Here is a 24,190-nt window from a genome sequence, read left to right as displayed (position 1 = left end):
CGTATCTATTACTTTAGTTATTGAATCCAGCTCACATTGTTTTAAGTTCTCTTTACAAATGTTATGGGCTTTTGATGAAAAATGTTCTTTCATTTTTTTCCTTAGAGAAGCTTGTTGTACCTCTTTATTTTTCCTTGATGTCTCAATCTGAAAAGATTTCCATTCTTTTGACACATGAACACTTTAACGAAAATTTCTTGCTGAATTAATAAATAGCATAGGCTATGCAGATTAAATACGATAGAATATTGTGTACGACAAACCTGTTTGTCACAGGAAAGTTGTGATAAAAACGTCTTAATTACCACATGCACACTGGCATAAGGATTTCAACATGGAAGAACATTCTTCCACAGTTTCCGAAATGGGCGATAAGATAACCCTTGAAATCTGTATTTCTATTGGCTCGTTGTGTCCTAGTTTCCTATTGTTGTTATTGATCGGGGAACACCAATGCACTCATAATATCTCGTGTGAATTTAGGGCGTAACACAAAGCTGAAACAAACAACAGTGTGTCAACCCCTGGTTGTTTGGTACTTTTTCTATTTACGTTATATGTTTGTTTACTTAAGTAACAAATGCGAGGGAATAAAAATGTGGTATTTCATCAAAGGTATAATGAGTTTTATGAAATGAATAAATAAATATTACAAGCATAGTTCCATCTAATTTTTTTCACCTATGGATTGAATAAACATTACTAGGGGCACTTGGAATACGCTGTTGCATAGATGAACTTTAAAAAAGTGTAAGGAATGTAAATTTGTGATTTCCACGTTGGGTGGCTGCCCAGTCCAAATCATGATCACAAGTGCCATTTTAACAACCAGTTCGCCGAACTCAAAAAAAAATTAGGTATCAGTTCTGCCGAACCGGTGCAAACTGGCTGAATCCCACCACTGCCTATATAGATATATATAAACTAAAATACAATATATGCCAGAAGCATAGCAAACCAGTAGAGTGAAAATGAACTTAACCAAATAAAACAACAAAAATAACAGACGGGGGGGGGGGAGAATTAAATAAGATGAAAGTAATGTTGAAGCAACGTTCCTCAAATAATTTAGAAAATTCAAGCCAATTCAAAAGAAATTTAGTGTCGCCCCCAAGTAGACACCAGTTTCCAAATTATTTGAAATCTCACTAAAGTGGAAACATGTACTAACAACATTACGTGACAAAAATAAACTGAAAATAATAATTAATAAAATGAAATAAAATAAAATAAAATAGACTGACCATTATGCCCCATCTCGACAGAGGACCACAAGGCCAATAATAGTCAGGGAATCACTGCATTTCAAACGCTAAACAAATCCATGCAACAACGGAATGATACAAACATTAAACGGCCGATGCAATTGATTTGCATAGCGGTGGTCCTTATGAAGCGAAAAATAAGACAGAAAGCCTAGTACCTGCATGGCCAAACCATACCACTGACAAACCAATAGTTGAACTGAATATTCATAGAAACAAATTAGGCTACAGATGGAATAATTATTGGATTATATATACAGGGTGTCTCAAAAATACACGGCATAACTTCAGGAATGAGTTCCTCATATGTAGACAATAAAAATATTTTATATCAATATAGTTCTGGAAATGCTTGGTTCCAGAGTTTTTAAGGTCTGTCTATGACACTTAACTGTTCACATCACCTTATAGTAACTGTTCAAAATGTCCACCTTCTGCCTGAATACAGGCCTCACATCGATGTCTCGTGGACTCACGAAGACGATGCCAAATTTCTGGCATGTTTCATATTGTCTCACAACCTGCCACAATTCAATTGTGGAGAGTTTCCACATCAACTATCGGAGTCGAATACACCAATGACTTTAAATGGCCCCACAAGAAGAAATGTAGTGGGTTTAAATCAGTGAGCGTGGAAGCCAGGCAGTTGGCCTACCTCTACCTATCCACTGACCAGGAAACCTTCGATTGAGGTAATTGCGGGCTAGGTGGCTGAAATGTGCAGGAGCGCCATCGTGCATGACATTTGCTTGTTGACGAATGATCAGTGGCGTGCCGTCCAAGAAATTAGGCATGTTGTTTTCCAGAAAGTTTCTGTATGCCTGCCCTGTGAGTTTGTTTGGAAGTACATAGGGCCCAATTAACTTATCACCAAAAACACCAGCCCAGAGGTTGAGGCTGAACCGCTGTTGGTGATGTGATAGAAGAATTGCATGTGGGTTTTCCTCAGCCCATACATGCTGATTGTGAAAGTTTTGGATTCCGTCTCGTGTGAACTGTGCTTCAGCTGTGAATATCACTAAGGCAGAAAAGTGAGGAGTTGTACCACACTGCTGCAAGAACCACTGGCAGAACATTACTCGAGCAGGGTAATCTGCTGGTGACAAGGCCTGTACCCATTTCAAATGGCAAGGATACAGCTGGTGTTCTCGCAACACTCTCCAAATAGTCGAACGTTGAACAGCCAGTTGCACTGCTATTCTGCGTATGCCGATTCCAGGAGTGGCATGCACAACATCCAAAATCTCCTCTACTTCAGGAGTGGTAGATCTTGGTCATCCTCTGTCAGCAGCTCGAGGTGTAAAGGTCCCATGTTCACAAAGGCGGCGATAGATACCTTTAAATGTTTTCCTGTCTGGACATCTTTGTTCTGGGAACCTTTCGGGGTACAAACGACGAGCCTCCAGAGCACTGCCATCCACCAAACCGTACATAAAGTGCATATCTGCTTGCTCCTGATTTGAGTACAGTCTGTCCTCGTATAGCACGATAGTTGTGTTCCTAGAAACCCTCATGCAATGCAAAATCGTGCAATATAAACAACAAGCCCTATGGGAAAAGTGGGGTTAGGTGCCGACCACCCAAGATTGAACACACATTTGGAACCAAAACATTGCCAAACACAATAAATAATCGGGTAATTTTAATCATTATAAAATACTTACGTATTTTATAACGATTAAAATACGTAATAAAAAATATAATATATATTTTATTATTTATTATATTATAATAAAGTATTTTTAATACTAAAAAAGTATTTTTTACGAATAAAATACGTATTTTATTCGTAAAAAATTTATTATATTAAATAAAATAGTCGTAATAAAATACTTACGTATTTTATAATACGTAAGTATAAATTATAATAGGCAAGTCGTAATAAAATGCTTACGTATTTTATTACGACTATTACGTAATAAAATATTGCTAATGCTTTTGCTTCTATCGTAAGCAAACTTGTTTTTTTGTTTGATTTTCTATCCAAACAGATGACAGCCGTTCCATCTCTTCCAATTCTGTGTCTTAATCTAATGGATTTTAATTACACTTTGAGTTGTTCCTGCTATGAAAGTTGTTTTTATTTTCTCTGCATTCTTTGTAATTCTCGGCATTGCCTCATTTAGGTCTGTAGCACATGCAATATCACATGGTCTTTCATTTCGCTCAAAGCGTTTCACAGTTTCATATTTTTTTCGCTATTGACAGTGGCGGACTGTCCATAAGCCTTACCGGGGAAACCCCGATGGGCCGGAGGCCGGTGTGATTTTAGCCATAAACCGTGGTATGAGGCCACTATAAATTTTCCCGGGTAAGAATTTTTGACCCAGTCCACCTCTGTTTATCAATATTGCTTTTTTTTTTTTTCTCTCTCTCTGAATCTGCAGTGTCTTCGCCAGGACGCTTCCTTTTCACACCTTTTAATTAAGTATTTTACTCATTTTTAGGGAATAATGCACAATTACAAAACGAGGAGGCACGCTTGATACACATAAACAAAGCTGCGCACATGTAGCAACTGAATAAACAACACCGTAAAGGCCGAGATACACTATTAACACCCCACATTTTACTAAAGCACATTTCTGGGGGTTACTACCATAAAACAATAAAAACAATTTCCAGTTTTGTTTCTGCTAGTGGAATCTGTTATAAACTCGATCTAATTGCATTTGCGATTATATCGATAGCTGGAATTGTGTTGGTTTTTACGTTATTATGGCGAAATGTGTTTTCCCTTCACTGATATAAAACACAAATACATTTTCAGAATCTTCTTCATTCCTATCGTGTTGCGTTCGGTTGGGGTGGTTCCGCGTTCGACTGCCATTTCTTGTAAACACAAAGGCGAATCGTGCATAAGCGAATTTGGTTCGTGTTATATAAGATAACGTTCCCCTATTTATAAATCGTGTATGATCGAATTTGTGTAATGTAAACACGTGTTATACGAGGACCGACTGTACATGGTCTGAATGGAAAACCACCAGATTCTGTCAGTACCTTGTGATTGGCAAAAACCGTGGCATCCTGGTTTACGCCTTCTATGTACACTTCTTATTTGTTAACAGGACACGGCTCACTTAGGGCCAAATTATATGAGAGAGGGTTGGAGACAGATCCTTTCTGTACATGTGGCGAGCAGGAGACTTGGATGCATGTAATTTTTTTATGTCGGAAGTATGAAGACCATACTCCCGACATAAAATTATCGATATAATCACTAATTTCAGGAGTTTTCATTTATTTCAGGAGTTTTCAGCTGCTGTTTTTGCAAGAAGAACTGTTCTCAGAGCCTTTCTAGAGAGGTAAACCTAGTGTCTTAATTGTCTTCATGGAGTTTCATTATTTGTTTCTACAGCTGGGGTGCTGGACCTGAGTCATGGTGTTGGGTCTGGTGCTCTGGTTAGTTGTCTTTTGTGCTGCGATCATGAATACTCCATTCTGGATTCTTCCGTGCTGGATCTGATTCATTGCATCGGGTCAGGTGGTCTAAAGGTTCTAATTATCCACGGCGTACAGCTGGAGATTGCTGGATAGTACCGTTATTGGTTTTGGAGATTCCAGTGCATGTGAAACAGCAACTGAGGAAATATTCAGTTGAACTGTGATTTTTGAAGTTTATAGTTGTGCCATCCAGACTATTGAATATTATTGTTGTTTTATTATATATATATATATTTTTTTTTTTTTTTATTTATTATTATTATTTTTTTATTTTTTATTTATTTTTTTTTTCCCTGCTGGCTCCCTGGTATGGGCAACCCGGGGCACAGGATTGCTGGTACTCACTGGTATTGCACTACCTCCAGTGGGTGTGGGATATAAGTGCGAATTGCACTACAGTAAAATCAGACTCAGATAATTTAACATACTTTTTAAGGACTGCTTTGTAAAGACTATATATTCCCAAGTTCTCAAGGTAGATTTGGGCTTATGCCTGGGAGCTACCCTGAATAAGAACACACTTGCACACACACACGAGAGTTTAATGTTTGTCAGAGCATATAATTATATGTAAATATATCTTGTATATAAATCATGTATATACTTTTATGTACATAATGTTGAGACTATATTGTGTGTAATTAATAAATGAATGAAAAAATGAAGTACCTTGTGATGAAGGGAATCACCTGCGGGAGATGAGACATTCTGGTTAATAACTCGGGAACCAAGCATTTCCGGAACTATGTTGATATAAAATATTTTTATTGTCTACATATGAGGAACTCATTCCTGAAGTTATGTCGCGTTTTTTTGAGAAACCCTGTATATTTGGACTAATTATTGGATTATATATATAGGATTTATTAGAATATGCAACTTAGCATCTGTGTTAATGTGTATAATCTATTATTTAAGACATATATTAAGATGTCTTATATAATTTTTAACCACCACAGCTGCACTGCAACCATTTTATTAAATTAATCCAAAGAGCTAACAGGGACTTGAATTTTTTATAGCAACATGTAGGTTCAGTCTTGAAATTTGTATGCTAGAACCATTGTCTCAATAAGGTAACCATGCATTCGGGTTAAAAAACCTGTAAATGGATACAATGACTAAGAATTATTTGAATGAACAAGATAAGCTATCAGCATTTGTTCAATTGCCAGTCAGCTTTGCAATAAACAGTTTTCATTAATTCAATTAATTTTTCACATACTCTAGGTTTCAAACTTTTATTAATGTATCCTAAAATTTTGTCTCCTGCAGGTATGGAGAAGCTCTACACTTCAATAAACTACATTACAAATTCTTTAACCATTTAAAATTTAATTCACTTCAAAGTAACAAAACTGTGTATTATTTTAAAGTTGCTATTGGAATCACTTAGCTTTATTTATAGTTAAAACTTTTATGGTCCAATACACAGTAGCAGCCTTTCAAGTGATCAATTTCCATCTACTCCACCTGAGGTGTAACAGAAAACACTGGCGAACACTGGCAGCACTCACTGTATAATGTCTGAAATGCTCCACTGTTTCCTGTACATCTCAGGCTGAATTGTGTAGCATGGAGTTCATTGTGTGAAAGGGTTTTAATGCACACTTTCATGTGTAGTGGGTCTATCTTCAGTTACTCCTGCACTAGTTCTGTTTCCAGATAAAACAAATCTATTGCTTCCACTAATAGAGACAGTAGTTTTGGCCCCACACAATCTGAATCAAATGATGTAACTGCACATGTGTGACTTGCTATTACTTTACAAACTCTGTTTAACTCTGTGTATACCCATTATTCAATAAGCAAATATAAACTATGCTGGAGCATGGTGTGCAGTTGTTCCCAGTCTATTCTGAATTGGTTTCATCACATATTTTTACACAATTAATCAATGATTGGTCACCAGTGAGATCCACAATTTACTGTTGCACTCTGGAAGTCACACTCAAATCAAGGAAAGTACAAGCATGACCATGTTTATGTTTCCCCTGTCCCCTCCCCAAAACTACCAACAGTTTCTCTGAACCCTCAAAGCTCCTTTAATGATATGGCAAGGATGCTTGACTTCCTCTGTTCAAATGCATGTTATCCAAAATGTGGGATAACATGCATTTGAACAGAGGGAATTTGGGGTGATCTGTTCATGCCGACAAAAATCTTAACCCAAAATCTTTACAGAGTCCCTCCAGCCTAAAATTACTAACACTGTTCACACCATAAAATCACTACCTCAGAAAAAATATAAACAATTATACTTTACTCTAACTCAGAATGACCATATACTTTTAAATTAAGTCCCAATTAATGTGGGCTTAATGTTTTATGTATAACAAAACTCCATTAATTCACTTCAGAGCTAACAAACGATTATTTACACTGTCAACTGTTGCACTAGGAAGGTAAGGATGCTCTGGTTCTATTCCATCATCTTTATTTTAAAATAAATTTCCAGTTTACTTCACAATTTAATCATCTAATAAAACTATCTCCAACCAACTACACCGGTGTGCAAAGGACCAACACTATTTCTAAAGGTTACAACCACAAAATCTTTACTTAAGGTACTCTTTACTGATAAGAGTAGATTCAGTCTCAGCAGCGATTCTGGTTTGTTTGTTATGGTTTGTTATTTGGTTTTTAGGAGCATTAGCAACTAAGGCCATATTGCTCCGGGATATGCGGTGGTCATTCCCTGACCTTTCCGCATTCTCCGTATTTGGTGGTGACGGGCTCGAACCCCGGTCTAATCAAGAAGCGTGTGCTATGCACTGCTGCTCCTTCCCACCTGGCTACGGAGGCGCCCAGTGATTCTGGACGTCAGCTAATCTGGCGAGAGGTTGGTACACAGTATCACCCCGCAAACATCACTGAAAGGGATCGATATGGCGGTCGAGGTGTTCTAGTCTGGGGAGGCATTATCTTGGATGGGCATATACACCTCCAGATACTGGAAGGCGGTACTGTAACCAGTGCATGCTACTGTACTGAGGTAATCCTTCCCCATGTGCATCTGTTCCGAGGTGCCATTAGCCCCGAGTTCGTGTTTATGGATGACAACGCCACACCCAATCGCACTGCAGCTGTTGATATGCTTTTGGAAAGTGAGGACATTGTTTGTATGGATTGGCCTGCCCATTATACTAATCTAAATCCCATCGAACACATATGGAACGCTCTGGGGAGATGCCTAGCAGCACGTCCACACCCACCAGAAAATGTTCACCAACTGAAGATGGCGGTGACAGCGGAATGGACAATGTTACCACAAGAACTTATCAACAACATTGTTCTAAGTTTGGATAGGCAGTGCGAAGCCTGCATCGGCATTTGTGGTGGCCATATCTCCTACTGAGGACCACCTCTTCCCTTTGTTTCATCTTTGGCAGTGATGCATCTGTATTATGGCAGCCAGTGCTATGTTGCTATATTTGAATAAAGTTCCTCTGTACCATTTTATTTCCGTTGTTGTGTCTGTGTTGTTTCCTTCCTCATTTCTGTACCTCACGAGGTTCCTTTGGTATGCTTTTCCCATATCCAGGCCACTCCTATGAGAAGCTACAGGTGAAAACCTGACTGGTCCTTAAATTTTGCACACCAGTGTAATATACAACTAATGCTCTAAACAATCTATATCTGGGGCCTGAATCAGGAGGGCTGTAATGCATAGTTTATGAATTACAACCCTCCTCTGAAACTATCACTAGATATTGAGTCTCTGCAGTCTCCAGTTTAATTTGCTCTAGAGCAACAGCTCACTTCCTGAGCAACCCAATTCCATCTATCAACACAAAAATTTTATTTCAGATAATCAAACTCCCTGCATCTAGTATACAGAAATGAGTCTGTGATACTAGAATTGCCTTCAAATACATAACACAGCCTGTACAAGTAAGGCTCTGGCTTAAAAGGAAATCACACACAGAATTGTTTGTCTAATTCATGTGCCATGGTAATTTTACATTAACCACAGTTATTCTTAAATTAACCATATATGAAATATTTCAGAGATTAACTTATAGTATTACTTGTTCGGGGTTTTTTAAAGTTGTTGAAACCATAGAATTGCATATATATACATATCTGGTTGCAGTAGGTGGCCACAATTCAAGTATCAATATTTAAAGCTGTCTAGAGCACAATCTAATGGAGGAAATACGATAAAAATAGGGGGAAGTTGCACTGTGAAAGATTTCCATATACTACTCTAGTTGCAAATTAATGTGCAATGGAAAGCATAAGATGCCACAGATAAGGATACTGCAGTGTTGGAAATCAAAGCATCTCACAATATCAGAGTATGCTTCAATTGTGAACCATGCTCTACTACCAGAATGGAAACAATGTGGCGGCAGCAGCAATACAATAGCACTACAGTGTGTCAGAAAACTGATTACAGAGTTTGAAGAAGAAGAAGAACGTTTGAGAATGAAGCCAGGAAGAAGTTGCAAACCTCTCAACTAACAGTGGGTTGAGGATGTTGCCACTACAGTCATGTATACCAGTGCTGGCACCAGAACTGATGCATGTGGAGCAGAAAGAAGACAGGATATTCCATATGTAACCATATAGAAGATGATGCACAAGGTTTTTGTAGTTCTTCTGACAAACTCTCTGAAAGCAATGGTTCAAGTAAATTATGCTGAAACTTGACTGACATTTACTCAACTTCTTGACACAAATGGATATAAACTGGAAGTGATCAGAGCAGTTATTTGTGAAAAAACCATACTGACACAAATAGATATAAACTGGAAGTGATCAGAGCAGTTATTTGTGAAAAAACCATACTCGACTGAAGAATTAAAGGATATCATCTAATAATTAACTGCACATTCCCCAAGATATGTTTCACTACATTACAGAAAATTATCATCAGTCTGACTGTTTTTAGCACAGAAAAGTAGGAACTTCTAACATCTCTTATAATATGCCATGACCATATAACAACAGGTCAACCAAATTATACATTGTTCTGCATGAATAACAGAGATATATGCAACTGTATGGTGTTTGCAAACTGAAAACAACCTGTGTGAATTACTGCTTAAAAAAATTGCTAGATATCCTATCAAATGAAAATTTAGACTATGAAACTACCCTGACTACTGTAGATTACAATCCTTGTTAAATATATCATTTCCACAAATGATATGAAATATTTGAGCTATAAAATTATAGATATGAATATAATTAAATATAAATTTTTATTTTAAGTAAAAATTTTAACTTAGACAATTTTCATCCAAATGAAATCACAAATGCCAAACTTAGCACAGATCAAACTACTAACCAAGGGCACTTGTATATGTGAATTGCAAGAACGCTTTCCTCATCAGTGAAGTTATCTGTTGTCCAAAATGAAGACATATCACATGCTGAGATATACTATGAAACTAAAATGAAAATCAACAGCACTACCTTCCAACCTCTATCAGTATATCATGAAAACATTCAGTAATACTATAAAACTCATATACATTCTTCTTCAAATTATTAAGATTTCTACAGTTCACTGATATTGATACATAAAAAAAGAAACAAATAACCATTAATTATGGTCTCAAAAATGGCATCCAAAAAAATATAACAAATGCAGAATATTGTCTGTCTAGAGGAAAATCTAGTGAATCCTAACAACACACACACACACACACACACACACACACACACACACACACACACACACACACACACACACACACAGTGGAGGGGGAAGTGGAACGTCTCTATTACGAACTTCTGTTTCACAAATGTCTCTACATTACAATTCATAAAACATTGCACCTTTAAACAAAATTACATGTAAAATTAACCCCATATAAAATCTTTGTTCCAAACTGTTCTGTTTGTTTTTCTAGTAATTGTCGATGCAAACCAGATCCAGGAATCTTTCTCACTTTTCTAGTAATGAATCTAAATTTTGCTCTTGCTTTTTTTTGTATTTGGGTTCTTTCAGAAAATATTCCACACTTTTTCTTGTTTTGCTATATTACATGTATCATTCGACCATGGTTTTTGGATGTATAGGGAATTTTGCTGCTTGGAGGATTTTGTCTGTTACATACTTCACTGTAGGTAGGGAGGGAGGAAGCGAGAGAGGGTTTCAACATAAGAACTGAAGGAACAACAATGGATGTGTTCTGTGCTTCTTGGATAATGCAAGCACAGAGGAGATGCATTCTGAGAACATATTGGCCAGAGATAAATAATCCTTGGTGTACTGTTATACACTAGAAAGCAAATGCAAAAGTTCAAAGTGGCACCATACAGGCTCAGCTCAATTGAAGAAAGTCTGTACTAAGCATCAGCTGGGGAAGGTGTTACTAGCTGTACTTTCGTAATATAAAGGGATTATTCTGGAACATCATCCAGAAAGAGGAGAAAAAATGACAAATACATCAATATGCTAATGAGCCAAATAAAGTCAGCAATTTGAAAGAAGCATTGCCTTTAGTGGAGAAGGTATGCTGTCATCACTCATATGCTATCCTATAGTTTCCCTATTGTTTGTAAGATGCAACTTTTAACTTTAGCAGTTTTCGTTTGAATGACCTTGGTATAAAGAGATATAGTGGTATAGTCCATGTACAGAGCCGTATACAAAAATTGTTGTTGTTGTCCAGCAGGATAAAGAAAATCCTTAAATCTCCACCCAGACATAACATTAATGATAGCTTTGGCTACAGGCATACTCTACCCATTCCAACAACAGAACAGGTTTCTTTCAACAAATAATGGCGCTTCCGTAGCCAAGTAGGAAGGAGCAGCAGTGCATAGCACACGCTTCTTGATTAGACCGGTGTTCGAGCCCATCACCACCAAATACGGAGGATGTGGAAAGGTCAATAGGAATGACCACCACATATTCCCGGAGCAATATGGCCTTAGTTGCTAATGCTCCTAAAAACAAAATAACAAATCAACAAATAACTGAGCTCTTTGTTAATTCCTTCAATAAACGGTAAACATTAATTCACAAGTCTGATGAATACTGTTACAATATCAGCTGTGAAGGACTAATCACGTGTCTCAAAAATGTCACAAATATCCTGAACTTTGTGGTACAGGTCTTTGGTGACTTGTTCAGGGATGTCTTGTTTCTTTTTTGCAGATGTATAAGATTGCTTCCTTACATTACAATATTTTCCCAATACTACACAAAAAAATAGTTAGTGGATAATGCCAATGCATATTTTGTACTGTAACTCACCAACAAAAAAATTCTAATGCTGAAATATTTATTAAAGTCAAAATTTTAAAGGATCTTTCTTTCCAAAACTCAGTGTAAACGTTTTCTCCATATTGCTTGAACAACTCAATAATAATTAAACCATTGCTTACTTTTCAAAGGTTTCCCATTGATAAACCACTCAAGCTTAGGTTCAGGACTGCCATCAGCTTTACACTGGAAACTAACTACTTCATCTTCTGCTGCATTGGTGTTATTGGGAGAGATAATCCAATATGGTGCAGCTACAAAAAATAAAATTGCAAAAATTGAAATTCAAACAAATAGCTTTCACAAACACTAAACTGGCACAGTTCTTAAATATAAAATTTTAGGGTTGTGAAAATTATAATTTTTTTTTCTAATTCCCTACAGTGATTCCTAACAGGGGCATTCTAGAAATCTGTGGGGCATGTGGTTTGTCCCAATAATAACAAATACACTAAAACATTCATTACAAAATGTAACAAATGTGTTAATGCACACACAAACAAAATTACATGGTTGAGCCAAACAAAGTTTGGCACTACAGTAAACCCCCTCTATTCGCGGGGGTTACGTTCCTGAGGAATGTCGTGAATACCGAAAACGCGAATACTGAGTTATGGCTCCCGTAGTAATAAAGGGGTTCCGTTCCAAAGTATGAAATATATAAGAAAAACTAGTCTAAAATTTTGTCTATGTATATATTATATGTACCTTCATAATACGACTATGTACATAGACAGTACATAGTTAAATGCAAGCATATGGCATCGAAATGAAAATAAGAAACAATTTAATATTAAATGTAATATTTATTAGAAATTTCAAACAAATCTTTCAAACCAGCACCTTTGCTATAGTTAAAAACCTTATCCCGCCAGTCTATCACCAGTTTCGCTAAAGTATTGATAAAGGAGTTTTGCCTTTTCGCGAATGATGAGTGAACTTAACAGAATTTTATTTTGAGTTCGGTCTTCTATCCACAGACTTAAAGCCCTTTCCATTTTTTTCTAATTTAACATCACGAATTACAGGGCAAATTTTTGAAGCAATTAGCGCGTTTTCACGGACACTACGGCGGATTTTTTCTTCCGATTTCTTGATTGATCGTACCGTTGACTCATTGATTTTATAATGTTTTGCCACTGAGGAGACACTTTCACCATTAGAAATTTTGTCTAATAACTCAATTTTATTCGCTAATGTCATCACCTTCTTTGATATTTTCACATTTCTCTTTTTATTCGTAGCCATATTTTTGTAGGGGTTAGAAAGAACTTGTCCACAATAAAGTCACTTTCTTCCGTTAACACACTCGAAAAAGTCTGTTTTACACTGCAAAACGGTAGATTTATCACTTTTGTAAGCATATCAATTTATAAATTTATTCAATTTATAAACATATAAATTAAAAACAAACGACGAAACTTCCCATGGCAAGCGCATAACACATACTGAACAAGGATTAGCGAGAAACATCCACGCTTGTGATTTTGTCACCCCCCCCCCACTGGGCGCTGTTTTTACCGGGAAAGATAATTTTAGCCACGCCCATGTTTTTTATGGCGGAAAATATTCACGGCGCTTTAAAATTCACATTTTTTTAGGTTTCATTTTATATTAAATCGGCGATCGCAAAATACAGATACCGCGAATAGCAGGTGCTCTATTCTTCTATGCCCCTCTCTCTCTCTCCCTTTTTTTTTTTTTTTTTTTAATCTATTACTTTTTTACTTATTTTTATTAATTTATTTTTATTTTCTATATATATATATATATATATATATATATTTTTTTTTTTTTTTTTTGGTCTCCGTCAGGAAGCTCAGGCAACCCTGGCGGAGGCCAGCCAGAGTATAATGGGCAGCCTGGCTCACCTACCAGTGGTGGTGGCGGGCAACGTGGGGTTCCCTTAGGGGCCTTGCGGCTAAGCAGCCAGAGACAGAACAACAGACCACAGCACAACTCTGTCACAAACCAGACACCACACTTTTTCTGGCTTTTACAGAGATTCTCTAAATTCTTCACAGAGTACTATGGTGCAGATGTGGGAAACCACCGGTGGCGCCTTCCACAAAACACTATGCCACTATGTACTTTCACCACTAAAGGTTGAAGATAAACTGCTCAACACATATGGTTCAACACTGCATGATTGCTCCCAGTGTCACACCACAATACGTGTTACGTTAAGAGCTATGTCAGATTCGATGCTAGTACACAGCACAAATGGCCAATAGTGGTGAAAATGTTAGCGTTAGCAAAGGCACATGATGCAAGTAAGAAAGTTATATAGCATCAGCCAAAAAAAAAAAAAAACCCCTTATTTCATCCATCCACTCGCTCCAAATGTTTGTCAAGCTCTGCCTTGAATCTATTTAAGCTATCAACTTCTACAACGACAGATGGAAGTTTGTTCCAACAATCAGCCACCCGCTGGCTAAATGCAAACTGCGCACATCTATCCTACAACCATCTTTTCTCAATTTGAATTTATGCCTTCTCAGGTGATTATTCTGAGCAAGAGGAAGAATCCCATCCACACTGAGCATGCTCAAACCATTCAAGGCTTTATACACCTCAATCAGATCACCTCGCAGGTGCCTAGTCTCCAGACACTGTAATTTACAAAGCTTAAGCATTTCTTCATAAGAGCAACCCTTTGTTCCATTCACTAATGTGGTTGCCCTTCTCTGTACTCATTCCAACAGCTCTACATCCTTCTTAAAATGAGGCCTGCAGACCTGTATACAGTTCTCAAGGTGTCGCCTGACCATAGCCTTATACAAGGGGATAATCACCTCCTTATCCCTGCTACAAAAATTCCTGTATATCATTGACAAGACACCATGAGCTACTCTTGCAGACCATCTCCACTGCTCAGAAAACTTTATATCTGCCTGCACGATTACCCCCAGGTGCTTTTCATTCTTTACCACTGCCAGTGTGGTACCACAGAATTGGTACGTTACTCTGGGATTACTGCTTCATATATGTAGTACTATACATTTCTCAATGTTAAACTTCATTTGCCACCTCTCAGCCCATCTCCTCAACTTTTCTAGATCATGTTGCAGCAGTGTACTGTCATTAGTGTCATTAACAACCCTGCCAACCTTTGTATCATCTGCAAACTTGGACATTAAGCCTGATATGCCATCATCAATATCATTTATAAACACAGAAAACAACAATGGACCCAACACTGAACCATGAGGGACTCCACTAAAAACATTAGTCCACAAAGACCAGTGTCCATTGATTACCACTCTCTGTCTTCTCCCACTCAACCATCCTTTTATTCATAGCAGCAATTTGCCTCCAATGCCACACTGCTCCAATTTGTGCAGCAGTCTTCCAAGTGCAACAGTGTCAAAGGCTTTTCTAAGATCCAAATATATGATATCAAAGTTATTCTTTGCATTCAGTTCCTTTGTGACTACATCATAGTATCCAATCAAATTTGTCAGAGAAGACTTCTCCTTTACAAACCCATAATGTGTCCGAGCTATAACTGAAGTCTTGTCTAGATGATCCTGCAATGCTTCTTTAACTAGTGCCTCCATTAATTTCCTTGGAACAGAAGTTAAACTAACAGGTCTGTAATTACCTGTGTCTCCCTTTGATTCCCCTTTGTGGATTGGGGTCACATTTGCACATCTCCAGTCTAGGAGTACCTCCCCTGAATCCAAACAAGCTCTCATAATTATGGCTAAGGGTTTGCTTACTTCCTTTGCTGCCTCCTTTAATATAACTGGATAGATCCCATCCACCCCAGGTGCCTTTCTTGTGTTTATCTTCAACCATTTCTCCTCCACTTTACTCTCAGTTATTACAAGATTATCTATCTTACTGCCAGAGTTGAATACACCTCTGGCATTCCCCTCCCTGAATAACTCCTCATTGTGTGAAAGTCGATGCAAAATATTTATTTAGTTTGTCAGCTACCTGAGCAGGATCATCAACAGTTGAACCATTGATATCAAGTGGACCAATCTGACTCATCCCCTTCCTTCTAGAGTTTATGTAAGTAAAGAACTCTTTGCTGTTTTTCTTTGCATCCTTTGCCAAAGATTTCTCGTAATCTGCCTTTGCCTGCCTAACCTCCTTTTTAACTTGGTTACAGACCAGCTTATATCTATTATAGGCTTCTGTGTCACATGTTAATTTATATGTATCCCAAGAATTTTTCTTCTCTGTCACATGTCTAATTAGTTCATCTCACATCTATTTAGGCCTAAATCTTGAACAATAATTCTTTGTTGGTATGAAAAGCCTAGTAGCTTCCAAGATTAATTCTTTGAATGCTTCCCATTTTGAATTTGCTGTTGGTAACATCATCAGTTGGTTCCACCGTATAGAATTTAAATACTGTCTCAGACCACTGTAGTCACCTTTACGAAAGCAAAAACCCTTCCCTTTACCCTTGATGGTAGTTACCTCTTTGAGTAAATCCCACTTCAGCACGCTGTGATCACTGCCACCTAGTGGTTCCTTTATCTGCAGATTCTTGATGCATGAATCAGATCAAGAGTATTACTCTCTCTAGTTGGCTCCCAAACATGCTGCTGTAGAAAAAAAAAAAAAAATCATCCAATAAATCCACAAAAGCCCTGCTAGTGTGTGTGAGTGACCAACCCACAAATTCCAGTCAATATCCGGGAAATTAAAATCCCCCATTATAAGACACTCTAATTTACTGGCCCACTATACTATTTCTCTGCACAATTGCTCATTATACTCATCAGATTCATTAGGCCTATAACACACACCTACTCTCATTTTTCCTTTCCAAGTGCTTATGTCACACCAAAAAGACTCAACATTGTTGAGTCTGTTTGGTGCACTTTGGTGTTTGGTCCACCCATATCAATTGGATGCACTTCCTTAGATTTTATGTTTCTAACTAACAGCATAACCCCTCCTCCCTTCCTGTTCTGTCTATCCTTTCTCTACACATTGTACTCCCGAAATTCAAGTTCTGCACTGCTTATGTCTGTGTGACATGATGTCTCTGATATCCCAACAATATCTGCCTTTCTGTGGCATACTTGTTCATCAATACTTCTGTTTAGCTATATTCATCTTTTGCTCGAAATCCTTACTAACTCTGCATAACTGATTAAGATTTTGCTCTAATTCTTTGGGATTATGGCTTTATGATCACAATGTCATCTGCAAATCGTAAATGGTTTAGGTACTCTCCAATCTTCTGAAAGCTTCAAGGGCAACAATAAACAACTTCGGAGATATTGTCTCCTTCTCGAACTCGTTTAACAATTTTAAATTTGCTATTGTCTTTATCTAGTCTAATAAAGGTGGTAGCATTCTCATATATTTTCTTCAAAATCATAATGTATGGGGTATCTATGCCTTATCTTTCCAGTGCCTGAAAAATTTCCTTATGCTGTATGGAGTCTAATGCCTTTTCATAATTCACAAATGCCAGGCATAATGATGTTTTATATTCAGTTGATTTCTCCATTATCTGTAATATTATGTGAAGGTGATCCATAGTTGAGAATCCTGTCCTAAAGCCAGCTTGTTCCTTCAGTTTATTCTTGTCAAGTATTCTTTCTAATCTGTTAGTAATGGCCCTTGTGAACAACTTGTAGATGGGGGCAAACAAGCTAATTGGTCTATAATTTCCAATTTCTCTCCTTTCTTATACTGGAAAATTATGATTGCATTATTTCACTCCTTAGGCATCGCGCCTTTCCTAACATATTTTGTGAAGAGCCTTGCCAGTTTTTGTGTCATATCTCTTGCTCCCAATTTTAACAACTCTACAGTAACTTCATCTTCACCCATGGCTCTCTGATTCTTCTTTTTCTTCAATGCATGTTCTACCTCATCAGGAAGGATATCGGGTATGTCGTATGTGTTGCTAATTTGTGATCCATATAATGGTTCTTGAACATATAATGGTAGCTAAATGTGTTATGTGACAGAATAGCAGATATCTGCTTTGAATGAGCACTTGTTTTCTCATTTGTTATGTGCACTGAAAATGAAGAAATTTGAATGTACAAACATTATATTTTCTTGAAACTTGGTGAGTCAGCCACAGAAATGCATAAAATACCTCAGTTTAAGGAAATTATGCTATCATAAAAAAAAAAGTTTAAGTGATCTCAAAAAGAGATTTCATGAAGGCAATTTGATGTGAAGAAAGAAGCAGTCACAGGTCAACATCAATGAGATCTGCAATATCATTCAACTGGATCAACTAATTACCGCTCAAGAAATCAGTGAGAAGACTTCTCTTTCATTTGGTTAAATTCAGGTCATATTAACTGAGGATTTGGATATGAGGCAAGTAAACAGCAAGTTTGTTCCATGCATTCTATATTAAGGTTAAATTGCTACAATGGATAAAAGGATGGTTGAGTGGGAGAAGACAGAGGGTGTTAATCAATGGGTGCTACTCTTCGTGGACTAATGTTATTAGTGGAGTCCCACAGGGTTTGGTGTTGGGTCCACTGTTGTTTTGTATATCAATGATACTAATGAAGGTATATCAGGCTTAGTGTTGAAGTTTGCAGATGATACAAAGGTTGGCAGGGTTGTTAATGACAGTAATGGCAGTGTGCTACTGCAACAGGATCTAGAAAATTTGGGCAGATGGGCTGAGAAGTGGCAACTGAAGTTTAACCTTGACAAATGCAAAGTACTGCATATAGGTAGAAGTAACCCCAGAGAAATGTACCAACTGTGTGGTACTACACTTAAGGTGGTAGAAAATGAAAAAGACCTGGGAGTAATTGTGCAGTCAGATATGAAGTTTTCTGAGCAATGCAGACAGGCTGCCAGGGCAGGTCATGGAGTTTTGTCAATGATATATAGAAATTTTGCTAGCAGGTAAAAGGAGGTGATTGTCCCTCTGTATAAGGCAATGGTCAGGCCACGCCTTGAGTACTGCGTACAGGTCTGGAGGCCTCATTTTAGGAAGGATATAGATTTGCTTGAGCGTGTACAGAGAAGGGCAACAAGATTGGTGAGGGGAATGAAGGGATCCTCTTACCAAGAGAGGTTTAAGTTCTGCAAATTGCAGTGGCTGGAGACTAAGCACCTGCAAAGTGATCTGATTGAGGTGTATAAGGCCTTGAATGGGTTGAGCACGCTGAATTCTGATAGGATCCTTCCACTTGTTCATATTACAAACCTAAGAAGGCATAATTCAAATTAAGGAAAGACAGATGTAGAATAGATGTGTGGAAATTTGCCTTTAGCAAGCGTGTCGTTAATTGCTGGAACAAACTTCCATTTGTTGTTGTGGAAGTTGATAGGTTAAATAAATTTAAGGAGGAACTGGACAAACATTTAGAGGAATTTGTTTTGTATTTTTTTTTTTTTTCTTTTTTTTTTTTTTTTTTTTTGCTGATGCTGCGTAAGTTCATACACTTGCTTTCTTGCATCACATGCCACTACTAGTAGTACTACTACTACTACTATATTCTCTGAAGAATGAAAAAGCATGAAGTCCTTGTTTCATCTGAGTTGTTCGAGCAAGCTATTTCACAGATCCTGCATTTTTTAACAAAAATTATAAGTCAGTACAATATTAATGCCGCCTGCTACCATAAATTTTTAGAACTGTAGAGAGAGACATACAATCTGCCATAAATGACCTGAAAAATGTGTAATTTAATGCACTAACCTACAAAATGTTAGTTTTACATCACATGTGCACAATGGGTAAGCAAAAATACTTTTATTATTAATTCTTTGGTATTATTAAGTCTATAGATAATTTTTGAAAGTGCAAAGCACTTCGGGAACTTTTGCACCCATAGGCAAAAGATGTGCAAACACACAAAAGTGGCTAAAATGTACAGCAAAACCTTTTCCAAGCAAGCTTATAATGACTATATAAACCAGGATAGTAAAATGAATTTAATTTAGCTTACTTAAACCATCTTCATAAAAATTATACAGGTAACCCTCGTATAACACAGTAGTTAGGTTCCTATAAAATGCCGTATTTTGTGAAACAATATTATACTGGACTAAGAAAAAAGTACAAAAAGGGGAGTTATGTTCCAAAAGCTAACAAATATACACTATTCTAGATTTCATGCATCTTTTACTCTCTTTAAAAAATCAGTAATCTGGGTTTGTTTGCTTTTGTTTGATAAATATTTGTGAATTTCATCGTATGGAACTAAACATTTTTGAATCTCCCTTTTGAATTTTGGGCTCCTTTCATTCAAGAATCTGCATTAAAAAAATAAATAAATAAATTCTAACTGCTCGGCTAACTTTATGCCTTCCTGTATGCTTTTTAGTGTAAAATTTGGAAATTTAGAACCTTCATCTGCGCTATCATCCTCTGAATTGATTTGGTTTTACCTCTGATGCCATTTCCACCAAATCCACTTCGCCAGCCTTTTTTTTTTCTACCAGTAATTTTTGGAATGTCTTCAGTAATAATATCTTTTTTTTTTAATTTTTTTAGGAGCATAGGCGATTAAGGCCATGTTACTCTGTGTATATTGTCTATAAATTGTGTATGTCCTGAGGTCAATTTTCTGTTTTGCTGGACAAAAAAACCTGAGTTTCCTGGCAAAAAACCATGCTACCTTCATTTGAGACTGACTAACTCAGCCACATTGTGAAAAATATCCATAAAAATTCCTTCCATCATCAACGGAATTTGACCTCAGGTCTTTTCCACCCGGTGTGGGGAGGAGGAAGATTCTATCAACTGCGCTACCCACGAGGGCTTCAGTAGTCATATCATCAAAACCTTCCCCTCCTACCGAATTAGCAAGTTCTACTATCACACACCAGTTCGACCATATTTCCTGAATGAACTGACTTTGGCCATACATTTTGCCACATGCATTTAACGTTGACGGTTCTGCTTCTTTCAGCGATAAAGCTATGATTCTGGCACAATTCAAAAATGTTTTCATGCCTCCATTACTTCAATAGATTCAGAATAATTTTTTTTCAAATCCATTATAACGATTTTCTGATGTAATGAGTTTTAAAGGTGGATATAATACCTTCATCTAATGGCTGAATGAAAGAAGTTGTATTAACCTAGTACAACTGTGGTGGTAAAAACAACTTCAAAGTTTGGATGACTTAAATCTTTTGGATGGCCCGATGTGCTATTCAATAGTAATAAAACTTTGAAATCTAGATTCTTCTAAAAGTTCAACAGCATAGAATGTAACACGGGGATTTCCCAACGAAAAAAAATACAGGGATGTATCAATAATTTTTTTTTGACGAGTCAAACAGCGGGGATTCAAAAAGAGTGGAAATGCTGAAAAATTACATCCAACATAATAGCAAGGTTCCCCCCATACAAAAGCTCAAAAATGCCCTGTTATGCAAGGTTTATCGAAATTCTCTAACCGTGTTAGAGCGAAACTGTGTTATATAAGTATCGTGTTGTGTGAGGATTGCCGCAATTTACCAATCGTGTTAGAGGGAAACTGTGTTGTAGAAGTACCATGTTATATGGGGGGTTGCCTGTATTTATAAAGATGATTCAAGGTTGACCAGGGCTTTTACTTTTTACACTTACACATCAGAATCACAAAATTTAGTAATTTTTTTTAACATCTTGTTCTGCTATGCTAATATATTTTTTGGCATCACTGCTGCAAATCACCATTTGACTCTCTCTCTCTCTCTCTCTCTCTCTCTCTCTCTCTCTCAGGGTAACACAGGATATTTTTTTTTGGCTGATGCAGCATAAACCTCAGGCTTCAGAGGAATCATTTTATAACAGAATGATTCCTCTCACAATTTTCCAGCTCATCTCTTGCTGTTGTTGTTGTTATTTGGTTTTTAGGAGCATTAGCAACTAAGGCCATATTGCTCCAGGGATATGCAGTGGTCATTCCCTGACCTTTCCGTATCCTCCGTATTTGGTGGTCATGGGCTCAAACCCCGGTCTAATCAAGAAGCGTGTGCTACGCACTGCCGCTCCTGCCCACCTGGCTACAGAGGCGCCCTCATCTCTTGCATGACTTAAGAATGCTGTGCAAGCTTCTGTATGCACAGCATCGAGAAACAAGTTGCCATAATACCAAAGATTAAGCATTGCACATAGTAGAAAATCAACAAGAAAATCAGACTTTCTGAATCCCAAAAGACATCTGCTATGATTTTTACCAGTCAAAGGCTGTCTCTTCAGTTTTTACGGTGGTAAGGATTTTCTGTGGTACCATTCCTTACTGGTTCTGTGATTCTGTAGTTAAGCAGAATATCCATGTTTCTCCATAAGTATCACTGCTCACTGCAGAAATACATTTCATTCCAGTTAAAATGGTTCAGATGTTTGGCAGAAACAGCAGCATGTACCTTCTAGTTGAATGTGCATGCTGTTGTGAACGATAACTGTCCATAATTTATTACCTCCACACTTCCAATACTGATACACACTTCTGATGCAATATCATGCACTGTAACTCATCTGTTTTTCAAAATAAACTACTTCATGTGATGAATGTTCACAACTGTGACATCTATCAGCTGTGCATGAATTGGTAGATTAGCAGCTTCTTTACAGACTTCAGAAGATTTGTTACACAAATTTATGACATTGCCATCCAACACAAGGAGTGACAGAGTTTGGCACTGTCTTCTACTACTTTTAATGCACATGTGCAAAGGGCTTGAGTACAGGTTAGGGTAGCATTCCTGCCATCTGCAATGAAGAGTGTTTTGTTATTATAGTTCATGACTTCAGGTCAACCTAGAACTAGTCTTCTACATTTTAAAAATTTGAATTTATATTTTAAAATATTATATATGTTTTAAATATTGAATATCTTATTCCCCACATTTTAAAGTAGAGGAAGAGGAGATATATCATTGCATAATAATTATATATGAATAGAAAAAACAGAAAACTTACATTGAACTTCTACTGACATAGCATGATTCTGTGGGGTTCCAACACCATTACTTGCCACACATTCATATGTACCTTCATCTGAGAAGTCAGTACTATGAATAACTAATGTTTTCCCATAATTTGAATATGTATACCGTCGAGATTCAAGGTCTGCTCCTCTTTTCCGCCATACTATCTCTGGTAATGGCCTGTAATATTAGCAACAAGATTAACATCAACAGCTTAATATTCTAAAAGCACTTCTGAACAAAGCTATTATGTTATTCTATTAGAATATTTTATAATTTCTCAAAAATATTCATTTTCTATACATTCCACTTTTTTTGATATGAAACATCCTTGGGGACACCTACAACCAAGTAAATCTGATCTGTCATGAAAAATGCATCACAGAAATGATGCCATCTGCGGCTTCCACTAGAGGTGCTCCCACCAATAGCAGTGTGATTAGAGCATGTGATGGATTTTTTGTGACTGGTAAAATATCACAAGTTCTAGTGAACCGATTTACAAAATTCGAGTGGCATTCATTTGAATTTAGTCAAACTGCATTAGAAAAACACAATAAAACAATAAAAAAAATAATAAAAAAATTTGTGTGTATCTTCCTTGAAAACATCCTTGGCTTGGAAGAGGTTAGCAAAATCCAAGCCAAAAGCCTAATTACCAATTTGATTGTAGCCACTTCTTGAATAGTATGATCAACAATACAAGTATTTGTCATATGACTGCAACAACACAAATATTTGCCATTTCTTTTTTTGTCTCACATTTTCATTACATTCCATTGTTAGGTGCTGCTATAAAAGTTTTCACATCAATAATTTTGGAAAAGGTGTTCAACAATGCCAAAGTGCAGAGGTGAAGGGAACAAAAGGGTGCTCTTACCTAGAAAGGCTTCAGTTGTACAAATTGCAGTCTTGAGACCAGGCACCTGCAGGGAGATCTGACTGAGGTGTTTAAAGCCTTGACTGGATTGAGTAAGACAAATGTTAATGGTATTCTTCCACTTGCTGAGACTACACACATGATGGGGCATAAATTCAAGTTGAGGAAGGATGGTTGCAGGATAGATGTGTGGTAGTTTGATTTCAGCCAGTGGGTAGCTGACTGTTGGAACAGGCTTCCATCTGTTGTTGTGGAAGTGGATGAGTTGAATAAATTCAAATGAGAACTACACAAATTCTTGGAGGGTATGGATGGGTGAAGTGGGATTTTTTTTTTTTTTGGCTGATGCTATATAAGCTTGCTTTCTTGCATCATTTGCCATTACTACTACTCACCCAGAAAAGCACAACAGTACAAAATTCCATAAAAGTTTAGCCACAGGTGCAGTCTGGAATAACACACTTGATATACTTTATACCCGTAGACAAATAC

At 37.1% G+C, this 24,190-nt stretch overlaps 1 protein-coding gene across 1 annotated transcript in view; it reads right to left on the bottom strand.

Annotated features, from left to right (window-relative positions):
• Nucleotides 1-24,190, bottom strand: part of LOC150091222 (neuroglian-like) — a 447,266-nt gene that overhangs the window by 221,735 nt on the left and 201,341 nt on the right. Inside the window, exons 7-8 of the mRNA XM_090374775.1 lie at nucleotides 22,811-22,998; nucleotides 12,060-12,191 (exon numbers count right to left, since the gene is read on the bottom strand). Of these exons, the coding sequence (XP_090230901.1) occupies nucleotides 12,060-12,191; nucleotides 22,811-22,998 (320 nt within the window). The remainder of the gene's footprint in view (nucleotides 1-12,059; nucleotides 12,192-22,810; nucleotides 22,999-24,190) is intronic.

The sequence above is a fragment of the Mastigoproctus giganteus genome, chromosome 1, assembly GCF_048544385.1.
Source record: "Mastigoproctus giganteus isolate SK-2022 chromosome 1, ASM4854438v1, whole genome shotgun sequence".
Taxonomy (NCBI): Eukaryota; Metazoa; Arthropoda; class Arachnida; order Uropygi; family Thelyphonidae; genus Mastigoproctus; species Mastigoproctus giganteus.
This window is presented reverse-complemented; position numbering and strand designations above follow the sequence as displayed.